The sequence below is a fragment of the Colletotrichum jinshuiense genome, chromosome 8 (assembly GCF_051148585.1).
Source record: "Colletotrichum jinshuiense chromosome 8, complete sequence".
Lineage (NCBI taxonomy): Eukaryota > Fungi > Ascomycota > Sordariomycetes > Glomerellales > Glomerellaceae > Colletotrichum > Colletotrichum jinshuiense.
The window spans coordinates 2304209-2316224 of NC_139315.1; the positions used below are offsets into that span (position 1 = coordinate 2304209).

The window sequence follows — 12016 nt, forward strand, 5'->3', positions numbered from 1 at the left end:
GAAGATTTGCAGCGCGGATTGGTTGGTTGCCGACGGACCTTGGCTGAGGTAAAGGTGTGAGAGAGACAGTGAGAGAGCTTCACACCAACAGCTTTCGACAGCTTCGTGGGTAGGTAGTCTGAGATCAGTACTTTTGCGACAAGCAGTTGTTGCACCCACTCATCTCATCACACAATAAAATGTGAGCGGGGCCAATTGACATTCTCTTTCAACAGTAATTGTACAACAACAAAAGTCTGCTTCATGTTTTGGTCATGTTGGCCCTCAGAGCTTCAGTGCCCAGGCCGAGCCACATCGGCCGGCTGCCAGGGCGAGCTCTGTTCGCCGGCATCGTGAGCTTTCGGAGGTCAATACACACTCCCCCGGTGCAGGCAAAACACTATTCCCCCATCAAGGATATCAGGAACATTGGAATCATTGCCCATGTTGATGCCGTGCGTAATCATACGTCCTTGGAGTTGGATCGATGAGGCGGCTGACTCTCTTCGCAGGGCAAGACTACCACCACTGAGCGCATGCTCTATTATAGCGGTGTGACACATCGTGTTGGAGGTACGTGATGTTCACTGAAACTCGGTGTCAAGCCTTTTGAGTTGAGCTCCACTTCCGGGTGGATGAGAGCTTGGCTCGGGGTGCAGCAAAGGTTTTCATTGAAGCCTCTCAGCTGACGACGGAAGATAGATGTCGACGCAGGAAACACGGTGACTGATTTCCTCGATTTGGAGCGGGAAAGAGGCATCACAATTCAGTCTGCGGCCATTACATTCAACTGGCCACTGCCTCAAGATTGCCAGCCGGGAACACGCCCGAAAACGATTAATCTCATAGACACGCCCGGTCACCAGGACTTCAGATTCGAGGTTGACCGGTGTCTACCCGTTCTTGATGGAGCTGTGTGCATCATCGATTCCGTCAAGGGTGTCGAGGCTCACACCGAAAGAGTGTGGGCTTCGGCCCATGATCACAAGATCCCTCGCATCGTCTTCGTCAACAAGCTGGACCGAGATGGTGCCTCTTTCCGCAAGTCGGTCTTGGAGATTGGATCTCGTCTGAACGGATGGCCGCTCGTATGCCAGATCCCGTGGTGGGACGGCGACCAGTTCGTTGGAGTCATCGACATCATTGACCGCATTGGATACCGGTGGAAGGTTGAGAAGCAGAAAACAAAGTACGAGTTTGCGGAGTTGCAAGAGGTGCTTTCAGGCAACGGAGCTCTCCTTGAAGAGATCGAGACGGCGCGCGAGCGGCTCATCGAAGGCCTCGCTGAGTGGGATGAGGCCATCATGGACTTGTTCGCGGATGATCCTAGCAAGATCACTGGCAAAATGCTCAAGGACAGCGTCCGACGCGCCATCCGCAGCGGCGATGGGTCAGTCATCCCTGTGCTGGCTGGCGCCAGCTTCCGACATATCGGCGTGGAGCCGTTGATGGACGCCATTGTCGACTATCTCCCCAGTCCGGACGAACGTCCCGAACTTGAAATACGCGCGGGGCCCGCCAAGCACAGCCTGGTCAAGCTACTGGATGAGCACACAGAAAAGAAGTCGGGCCACCATCGCGTGGCAGCAGTGGCCTCCGTTTTCAAGGTCTTCAATCACCCCAAGGAGGGGGTTCTTAGCTTCGTAAGAGTTTACTTTGGCGAACTGCACAGAAACTCGTCTACGTGGAACACTCACAACCAACTCGCCGAACGGCCGTTTGGCCTGTTGCAGATCTCTGCGGCCAAGACGGAGGATGTGCAGCATCTTGCCACGGGGCAGATTGGCGCCATCAAGGGATTGAAAAAGGCCCGCACGGGTGATACACTGATTACGGCCGTCTCTCAAAGACAGGTCCCGGACGGACTCAAACATATACAGATAAGGCCGCCAGAAATCCCTCCCCCGGTAGCCTTCCTGGCGATCGATCCTCACGGCAACACTGCCGCCAAGGAACTGGAGATTGCCCTGGATAACGCGTCGCGAGAGGATCCCAGCTTGAGATGGAGTCGGGATGAGAAGACGGAGCAGTTCATCCTCCAGGGCATGGGCAAGCTTCACCTCGACATTGCCGTCTACAACCTGAAGCAGAACCCCAAGGTCCAGGCCGACTTCGGCCCCATTGAAGTCGACTACAAGGAGTGCCTAACCTCCACAGTCGGGCCGCACCACGTCACATTCGACAGGGCTGTCGCAAGCAGGTCGGGCAAGGTATCATGCAGCGTGACCCTCGAGCCATTAGGAGAGCACCACCGCCAGGCGGCCCTAGAGCCCACCGTCGAGCGCGACGGTAACATGATCCACGTCATCATCAACCTCCCAGAGGAGGGCGTCATCAACTTCGACCCAGAAGAGGCGCGCCAACAGCTCGTCAACGGGGCCGTCGCCGCCGTGGCCCGCGGCCCGCGGCGCGGCTCCCCTGTACAGGGCTGCCACATCACCATCACAGTCGACGCCTCTGCGACGGAGAACCCGACCGGAGGCCATTTCACCGGCGCCGCATCCCGCGCCGTCCGCGAGGCCCTGCGAGAGGCGCACGCTTCCCGCCAGGCCATCGGCATCCTCGAGCCCGTGATGCTGGTGCACATCAGCTGTCCCGAGGCGGCGGCTGGCATGGTGCAGCACGACATCAGCTCGGGTGCGGGCGGGCACGTGCTCGAGGTCAACGACAAGTCTGCCGAGTCGAGCTCGCGGATCGACGTGAGCAAGATCTACACGCCACCGGATCCGTACGAGAGCGTGGCCTCGCTGAGGGGGAAGAAGTCGATGGCGCGGACGGTGGAGATTGTGGCCAAGGTGCCGTTCAAGGAGGTGCTCAACTTTGATGAGCACTTGAGGGGCAAGACTGGTGGGCGACACTCGATGACGATGGCGTTTGACAGCTTCGACCGAGTCGTCGGCTCAAGAGAGAAGACATTGTAAAAAAGAGTAAGACTTGTGCCAAAATAAAATAGGGGCGGGCTTAGAGGCGTGTACGATAGGGAAAGAAAGACCTATGAGGAGGTCCAGAGCATTGGATGAAAGCCATATTTCGGACTGGATACTGGTATAAAAGCCAGAGATGTCTAGAAGTCGTCGTATGTACATGAGAAACAGAAAAATCACAAATAGAGAGCATCTAAACGCTACGAATTTGGGTTTAAGCCGATACGCACGGAAGGAGTCGTCCGTCGAGACCCACACACACATCGGCCTGCAGCCGGGTTGAAGACGGGACGCACCTCCGATCCCGACCAACTAGCCCGAAAAATCTATAATGTCTCAGCGTGGAGAAGACTTACTAATCAGTGTCTCAGACTAAGGAAGTTTAAAAAATTTGTGCACACAGGGTATTTGGCAGATCTTGGTCGCAAAGAGAAAGACCCTGTGAGAAAGTGCATATAACAAACAAACTAGCAGCGACGGGCAAAAACAAACCGAAAAAAATAGGCAAAAATGAAATCTAGCACGACCTGGTTTCGATCCAGGGACCTCTGGGTTATGAGCCCAGCGCTCTACCCCTGAGCTACCGTGCTTGTACTGATTGTTGAAAATTTTGTGCAGTTTCTATATTATAGTCCTTGTCTAAGCGGGGCTGTGACTCACAGCTGCGAAGATTGGGGGGGGTTCACTGCACCAACGACTTACAGCTAAGCTAACTGTGTGGTGGTCAACGTCAACGCGTCCCAGAAGCTGAACGAACTGCCAACGTCGCAAAATCTCCCCATGACTAGTCATAGTCATCCAACTGAATAGCTCCAATCAAATTATTTACTTATTCCTTTTAGAAACACATGGCCAAAGGGCAGTCGTGACTTTGCCGTCAGCAGAATTCCAGCTCGTTGCTGATTCGGCCCCCCACCACCCTTTCATAGTTCACCTATGCCGCTATCGTTCAGCATTCAGACATTGCAAATTGTTTTATGTTCTGGATCCTCGTTGCCCAGCAATACAACACTACAAGCCCTCGGTGGTATTACAAGTGGCTCCCGCTTCAAGTCTCTTTTTGTGGTTCTCAGACGCCCCCATTGATACCCTCCCTCCCGGACCCACGATGGACTCTTACGAACCCTCAGATCAGGTTCTGGTCCCAAAACTTTGCTTGATAAACACCCACTATTCGAGCCGAGCCGAGACGGACGTGTGCCAATATTGAGATTGGGCGTGGAAGAAAATGACCCCTCCTCTCCCCCAATATAAACTACTCTGTGCCTCCAAACTAGCACATACGACCATACCCATTGGAAAACTCGGGATCCCGTCCGCTCTCCCATAGATAAGCCAATGAGGGCCGGATTAGTAGTTGGGTCGGTGACGACCAGCGAATACCTGGTGTTGTATGTTTTTTTGCTTCGTATCGTTGATCTTCTGTGTCGTGGGGTGTTGTGTGGTTGGTGACGAGGCTCTCCAACAGCCTGTGCTGTAGGTGGGTCTCGTCTGTACGGGAGGACGGTGGATCGTGACAGAGTGAAAGGTGTTTACACTTAACCTTCCCGACTTGTCGGCCGTAAACCCCCTCCCGGCCCAAAGAAACATTACTCTCTCGTCCTGCTTCTCTGATATGGAGACGCCTCCTTCACGTTCAGGCTCTCCAACTCTACAATGCCGGCCTCTCTGACTGCGAGGTCACTGCCCTATTTAAGACTTTTGGGCGTCCAGTTGCGGCGTTGGTAGACATGTTTTATTCTTGGTTGGGAAACAGAAAACGGATATGGCTTACTGCTTTTTTCTTTCTTAACCATGCCAGATGTTTCAGTCCTTGGAGAGGGAGGCCTTACTTGGAGCTTGTAAGTGCTGCAAAGAAACCAAGGAAGTATTCAACTTTCTCCGGTTTTCCGAGAGAATTATATGACCCTGGAGTTGCAGAAGCTTCCTATGGCATTCATGGTATTCTCTTTAGTCCACGTCAGAAACGTAATACTCAATGGTATGACATCTTGGGAGTTGCATGTATTCACTGCGAGGTCACAATTGAAACGAGTCAAACGATGTTGTTTCCGCATCATGTGTTGGTAGGTATCGATTTAGGAAAGTAGCTGTCTCTGAGCTAATATAAACTGTATAAAAAAACGAAGGAACCATCAAGCCCACCAAAACGTATACCCAAAGCAAAGACCTTTTACCGCAACTGCAAGAAATCCCAGAAACCCATTTTCACGAGGAAGCTACGACAAGACAATCACTCAAGCAGCAGCGGCCAGAGCGGTAGGCTCGACGCCGACACGCTCCCTGCTGAGGATGTCGAGCATGAGCTGGGTGGGGCGGTTGTCCTTGAAGATCTTCTCGCTGTCCTTGAAGAGGCGGACGTTCTCAATGTACTTGTCGAAGAGGTAAGAGCTGTCCATCGGGCCTCCCTTGGCCTCGGGGTGGAACTGGGTGGAGAAGATGGGGCGGGTCTTGTGCATCATGCCCTCGTTGGAGCCGTCGTTGAGGTTGACGAAGTACTCCTTGAAGTCGCTGGGAAGGGTGGAGGCGTCAATGGCGTAACCGTGGTTCTGGCTGGTGATGTGGCACTGGCCAGTGGTCAAGTCGAGGGCGGGGATGTTGTGAGCACGGTTGCCGTACTTGAGCTTGATGGTGCGGGCACCAACGGCCAGGGCGAGGAGCTGGTGGCCGAGGCAGATTCCCATGACGGGGACGGGCGAGGTCTCCATGAGGCGGCCAAGGTTGTAGATGGTCTCCTGGCAGTGGGTGGGGTCACCAGGGCCGTTGGAGATGAAGACACCGTCAAAGTTGCTGGCAACCTTGTGGATGGGGTAGTTGTAGGGGAAGACGGTCACGGAGGCGCCACGGCTGACCAGGCTGCGAAGGATGTTCTCCTTGACACCGCAGTCAATCAGGGCAACGTGGAAGCGGGCACCGGGGGACTCGACAACGAAGGGAGCCTTGGTGCTGACACGCTTGACCAGGTTGATGGCGCCGGGGTCGACGAAGCTCTCGTCCTCGTCGGCGTCGTACTCGTCACCAATGGTGATCCTAGCAAGGGACGAACCCTGCTCACGGAGGTAGGTGACGATCTCACGGGTGTCAACGCCCGAGATGGCCGGGACGCCCTCACGGGCACACCAGTTGCTCAAGCTCTCGACAGCGGTCCAGTGGCTGTACTGCAGGGCGACGTCGGCGACGACGACACCGGCGCACTGGATGTGGGGAGACTCAAAGTACTTGAGGAGGTTCCACTCGTCCCGCTGGTTGGAGGGCACACCGTAGTTGCCAATCAGGGGCTGGGTGAAGACCAGGATCTGGCCTCGGTAGGAGGGGTCGGTCATGGACTCGGGGTATCCCACGAGGGAGGTGGTGAAGACGGCCTCGCCCGAGATGTTGGAGTTTGCTCCGAAGGCTCGGCCCGAGAAGACGGGTCCATCCTGTGGTCCTGTTAGCAGGCTTGGTCACGAGACTGGGTGGCATGGGTGCTCTGGAGCAACATACTCGGATGGTCAAGGTGGCGTCGAGGTTGGCGACGGGGCTGGTGGCGCGGGTCTCGGTGAAGGGCATCTTACGGCCCTTGCTGCCAGCGGCCTGGCCGGAAAGGTATCGGGTCTGAACTCGGAGGCCGGAGCTCAACCCGGCGGCTCCGTTGGCCGCGGGTTTGGCGATTTGGGCAGCCAATCGAGAGAACATGTTGGCTGTTGGTTTAGAAGAAGTTGGGGAGTAGGTTGCTGATTATTTTGACAGACACTCTAGGGTCTGAGGGCCTTCCACAAGTGGTCTATTGCACATGGTTAGTCTTGTGCTGCGAGGAAGGCGGTGAGCAATCGGGGGCATCGTGCGGACCTGAAAGATAATCCTAATGATTGCGAGTCAGTAAGCGTGATTTCCCAGCATTATTGGTATTGGTCAAAGAAAACAATGGCGTATTGTGCAAGAGGAATTCCAATGGCTTCAATTGGGCCATGGGCACCTGCGTGAGACAAGGTTTGGCGGCGGGGTTGGAGGTATCACGAAAAAAACCGTGACCTCGGACCCCAAGCGAGGAAGGGCAGACATAGAGATAAGAGAGTTTGCAGCAGCAGCAGCAGCACTGACGTACCTGGGAGGTGAAAACTGAGGGATGCCCGTGCATAAGGGCAGCTGGGAAAGAGAATATCAGGAGAAGAAGGGTATAGTGTTGCTCGGGATGAGTCGTTGGGTTGGTGGAGAGACGGTACGACGGGGGTGTTTGCAAGATGCGGAAGGGATATTTTTGTTGGTGAGAGAGAAGGAAAGAGTGAGAAGGAGGTGGGAGATCGGGTAGAAAAATAAAAAGAAGCACGAGCGCCGGCACGCGGAGTCACACCCAGCAAACGGGGCTCCAAGATCCCAGGCGGCAGCCACCAGCAGCGCTTGGGACTGGGAGGGCAAATAAAAATTGGCAAGCTTGCCATTGGACCCTTGGAGCAAATTTGCTGCTGCGGTGGGGATCCCGGCGCTGTGATACGCCAGCCACGGGGTAGACGGGGGCCCCGTTCTGGCGGTGTTGGTGCTGGTGCTGGTGCTGGCGTCGGTGCTGCAGGGGAAACTCTCGCTGCCCGCTGTCCAGGGAGACCAGACTCCAGGCGGCCAGAGCTCTCCCCGCCCCGTCGAAAGGGCGCGCCGGCCGATGTCGTCGTTATCGCGGGGCTTTACATAATTCGTTCAGCCATGACTGTGCCGTGTTCAAATGACTCTCTGCAACCCGCCCTTTATCGCCTCTTATCAGCCCCTGCCCACTGACCGAACATTACATCACCGGCCAGACAACCAGCCCAGGCCATTGAGTCGGCAGTTGGCCGTGGGAGGTTACCCTGAACCCTAAGATCGACCCTGCGACTGCCAGAAGCATAGTGCACATGCCTGGTTTTCCTAAAATTGACGCATCATCCGAGTTGGTGGGCGTTGTGCGAGAACACCTCTCTTTCAACCCGCCGTGTTCGGAGTCCCACTCAGAAACTAACCGCTGACTATGCATACTGCTGGGTTCCATACCTACACGGCGTAACTACATTTGGGCCTGAATCACAAACGGGGCCAAACGGGGGCCGCCCTCCGCTTCCGGCTTAATTGTCGGGCTCCTGCGCTCTCCCTTGTCGACGGGACTGGTTGACTCCTTTCAACGCTTCACCGACTCGAGTCGTGTATCTTTTTCTCTTCTTCCAAAAACGGAGATCCTGATCCTTGCAGCACCGTCTCCTCGGAGACCCCGGGTCGGCTTCTGACGGTTTATATTTCTCTAAAATGCGTCTAATCTAACAAGATTCAAGCGCACACCGCAGCCACATTATCAGCTCTGCTGGGCTGGTTTTGGCAAGGACACGGTGCTCTTCTTTTCCATTCAGTTTGTCGTCTCGCGCGTTTGAGTTGCGGGAGCCCCAAGAATGCTACCTCGCCCGCATATCCCTCTGCCACTAATTGGCATCGCGGGGACCCTGGCTCTATCGGCAGCTATCCGGCCAAGGTGCCTGGTTGCATGCTAGCAAAGCAGTCGAGATGTCTTTTTATCCTCTAGTGAATTGAGTCATTCCTACGCAGTCTTTCTCAAAACCTGCCGGCTCAAACTGTCAGGTCAGCACTAAGAGCAAGCTGCTTCTTCGGTCCCGAGCTTGGTTCAACGTCTTCCGCCCCCACATGGGACGAGTTCTAGAAGTTATGGAGTCACCGTCATCTCAAACAGGGGTGAAAGTCTTAAGTCTCAATAGACTCCCGAATATGTCCATTTTTGATAGAAAGACGAAGCTTTTAATGATTCCTGCTAGGCCATATCTAGCCCAGGACTTGTCATTCAGCACGAGTTCACACTAAATATGGCATATGGCAGCCGGGGGGCTGTTCCGCTTCAAACGTCGTCAACTCTTGACCTCTTGCCTCATACCCCGTCCCTGTATTACACCGCAACATGCTGTGACGGCCGAACCTTGTTATCATAGGTGATCGCTGTCACCCTACCTTCAGAGCACATAAAGTCTCACCCTCCTCCCCGTCCCCTCCGCCTCCGCAATCATCCTCCGATTCGCCTTACCCAGTAATGCCCTCATCAAGAAAACCGTCCCGATACACAGAATCGAAAACATTATCATCAGCACAAACGCCAGCACATACCTCGGCCTATCTTCGGGCCTGAAAAAGTACGGGCTCCAGATGTTCCCAAACTGCGCCAGCAGGGAGATAAGCGCCGTCGCCGCCGCCCTCTTCTCGGGCGTCTCGCTCATGACGCTCGCAGACCAGCTAAAGATCAGCCCCGTGGACGCAAAGGCTCCCGGCAGGTACAGGAAGCTGGCAAAGTACCGCGCCGTCCGGTTCGTCGTCGCGACAGAGACGACGAAGCCCAGCATGGCGACGCACACGGGGCCGACGATGTGCAGGCCGCGGTCGGCGCGCCGGTCGGACGAGATTGCGACGCAGAGCGCGACGACGGCAGCTAGTAGGTAGGGCGGTGCGGTGAGGATGAGCGTCACTGTATTCGAGCCCAGTCTAAAGCCCTGGACGATCGTGGGGAAGAAGCTGTTGAGGCCGTGGGAGGAGAGGTAAAAAGCTTGCATGCAAACCTAGTCACCCCGGTGTCAGCCGAAACACTACAGGGACCACACACCGAGGAGGACACTCACAAACACCCACGTCCGCGTATCCCTCATTGCAAGACTCAGCCCATGCCAGACCGTCGCCTTCTCTTCAGGCACGGAAACCCTATCCGCTTCCATCCTCTGCGCGGCAACCTGCAACTCCCTTTCGGACATGAGCCACGAACAAACCCCCGTCTTGGATCCGATGTAGTCCGGCAGGAACGCGAAGGCCGTGAATGCCGAGGCAAAGCTGCCTGCGCCCTCAATGAGGAAGAGCCATTGCCAGCCCGCCAGTCCGTGGGCGCCGTCTAGGTGCGCAAAGACGGCGGCGGCGATGAGGCCGGAGAAGGCGGTGGCGATGAGCATGCCCGAGTAGAGGATCGCCGTCCGGAAGGCAAGTTCCTTCTGCGTGTACCAGCAGGAGAGGACGTAGAAGATCTCCGAGAGTCGACCTGTTAGTCCATCTGAGTGTTAAGCGCGGGAGAGAGGGACTTACACCGGGGAAGAATGGCGCTTCAACGACGCCTAACGCAATCCGGATGGCGATCAAGCTCGAGAAGTCCCTCGCTGCCGCCGTCGACGCGGACACGCACGACCACAGCAAGACGCAGCATGGGATGTAGATGCTCGGTCGCACGCGTGTGATGAGCATATTCGATGGTAGCTGAGCGATCATATATCTGCCCTCCGAAATCAGCGGCAACTCAGTGACGAACATTGATCGAGCGCGGAACGTTACCCGGCGTTGAATATCGAAACCGCCGTGTTGAACTGGTTTCCCACGAGACCAAGGTCCTGCTCAAATCTGTTCAACTTCGCCTGCCTGTTTTGCAAGCCTTGTCAGCTCTCATCAAATCCTCAACCCCGACAGCCACCCCGCCAAGGCCGTGGACCTACGCTAGGTTGTTCCTGTCGAGGTAGTTGAACATGTATAGCGTCCATATGGCCGGCATAAGCGTCATGTCCAGCTTTCGAACGAGCCGTTTCTCGGCCGCCTGCCACTCCGGGTGTGCCATTGCTACCACATCGGGGGTGCTGAGCGGTGGCAGCGACGAGGACGACAACGACTGCGAGTCGGCTGGGCCTTTTTCGATTGTGTCGGCTGAGACATCTTTACTTGCGAAGGTGGATATTCTCATGGCGAAGGAAACTGCTAGTGTTCTACGCGCTAAGAGAATCAATGTACTCAAAATCGGAATGAGAACGACGATGACTGCGTCGAGATATAAGGAGTTGTAGAGCAGGATACTTTCTATCCCAACACGACTCACTCATCCAGATGACGAGTCAAGCAACCTACTCTCCGGTATTTGAGAATGCTATTTACCTGTGAAAGCATAATTGTCTCTTCCTCACACATGTGAAAAGCCCCCCAAAAGGGAAAAGAGGAAAAAGGAAATCCGATATAAGCTGCCTAAACCAGCGCCAGAAACGATGCTGAAAAGCAAAGACCCGACAACGAGCTTGGCGGCGGACACGCGAGGGTGCCCGTCATAGTCGGGCCTCAACGCCTACGCCGTGCTACTAGGCGTGTTGGCGGGGGACAGTGTTCCAGGCTCAAAAGTCAATATCCCCCTCCTTTCTCTCGGGTGCTTGATTCAAACTCTGGATGTTGCGGCTGCGACGTGGGGGAGGGGGGGTATGAACGGAAAGCGGACAATACTTTCGCGGTCCGCCTCAGGAACTATCCGCAAAGCTCGGGCTGTCCTCCTATCGGCACAAGTAAGACGTTTGATCGGATGGTAAGCTTGACCAGACCAATTGCCTGTGCGGGGGCACGGGACATCACCCCAGCTTTTCCATGCCCTGTTCCCAGACCAGCTTCGGCCCAAACGGGTGCAGGCCAATAGCACAGGAAACCCGTTCGGGATTCGAGCGCTTCTTCTCGATTTTCGCGACGAGTCTCAGAGTCGATGTTCCTTTGACACAAACAACCATGTTGAATCAAAGAACACTCGTCAAGCTCTGCTTCAGCTACAGATTATGATGGTATTCGCCACAAAGGTCTGCAGTAAGCTCGCCTGGAGAACTAGTTCTACCGTGATTAGGAGGAAGAGCCGTTAGTGATGCGGCCTCCAGGACTGTATATGTTACATATCTGGGTCCTCGTCGACCCGCACAAACAAGCCAAGTAGACGGATGGACCTCCACATTTCGTCCATTTGCCCGTATATGCTGGAAGCCACACAGCAAGACTTGGTGCTGGCCAGCATGCCACTCAACGGAATCACCTGTCCATCCACGAAACTACAGCATTGCTGAGGCGGGACACTCGTCTAGCACGGCTTCCCTCGCTGTGGATTTTTTCTCAAAATCGAGCCAACTAATGAGGCGTGGAGGCCACGCCGGCTAGCGTTGCCAAAAGTCATGGCCGTCTGGCCACCACCACGCACTACACACCGTATACCGGACGAAATTGCGCGGGAATAACGGCGTCCCTTTGATTCTCTTGCTCCTTTGCTCCGTCCACGCCCCCATCTCCCCCTCCAAACTGACGTGAGGTTCTGAGTGGCCAGTCGTGGAAATAGACTACATCCCAGCGCG

At 55.3% G+C, this 12016-nt stretch overlaps 3 protein-coding genes across 3 annotated transcripts; 1 reads left to right on the forward strand and 2 right to left on the reverse strand.

Annotated features, from left to right (window-relative positions):
- Window positions 1-254: 254 nt before the first annotated feature.
- On the forward strand, window positions 255-2900 carry EsH8_VIII_000630 (mitochondrial elongation factor MEF2; the record flags this gene model as incomplete). Its single annotated transcript, XM_083269672.1, has 3 exons — window positions 255-434; window positions 492-552; window positions 682-2900. The coding sequence occupies 3 exons, from the start codon at window positions 255-257 to the stop codon at window positions 2898-2900; spliced, it is 2460 nt and encodes an 819-aa protein (XP_083129440.1).
- A 2240-nt stretch (window positions 2901-5140) lies between these two features.
- EsH8_VIII_000631 (carbamoyl-phosphate synthase (glutamine-hydrolyzing) CPA1) lies at window positions 5141-6578 on the reverse strand (the record flags this gene model as incomplete). Its single annotated transcript, XM_083269673.1, has 2 exons — window positions 5141-6322; window positions 6387-6578. The coding sequence occupies 2 exons, from the start codon at window positions 6576-6578 to the stop codon at window positions 5141-5143; spliced, it is 1374 nt and encodes a 457-aa protein (XP_083129441.1).
- A 1872-nt stretch (window positions 6579-8450) lies between these two features.
- EsH8_VIII_000632 (uncharacterized protein) lies at window positions 8451-10611 on the reverse strand (the record flags this gene model as incomplete). The annotated part of the gene is made up of 6 exons (XM_083269674.1): window positions 8451-8457; window positions 9012-9457; window positions 9518-9910; window positions 9969-10152; window positions 10212-10295; window positions 10370-10611. The coding sequence occupies 6 exons, from the start codon at window positions 10609-10611 to the stop codon at window positions 8451-8453; spliced, it is 1356 nt and encodes a 451-aa protein (XP_083129442.1).
- Between the last annotated feature and the right edge of the window lie 1405 nt (window positions 10612-12016).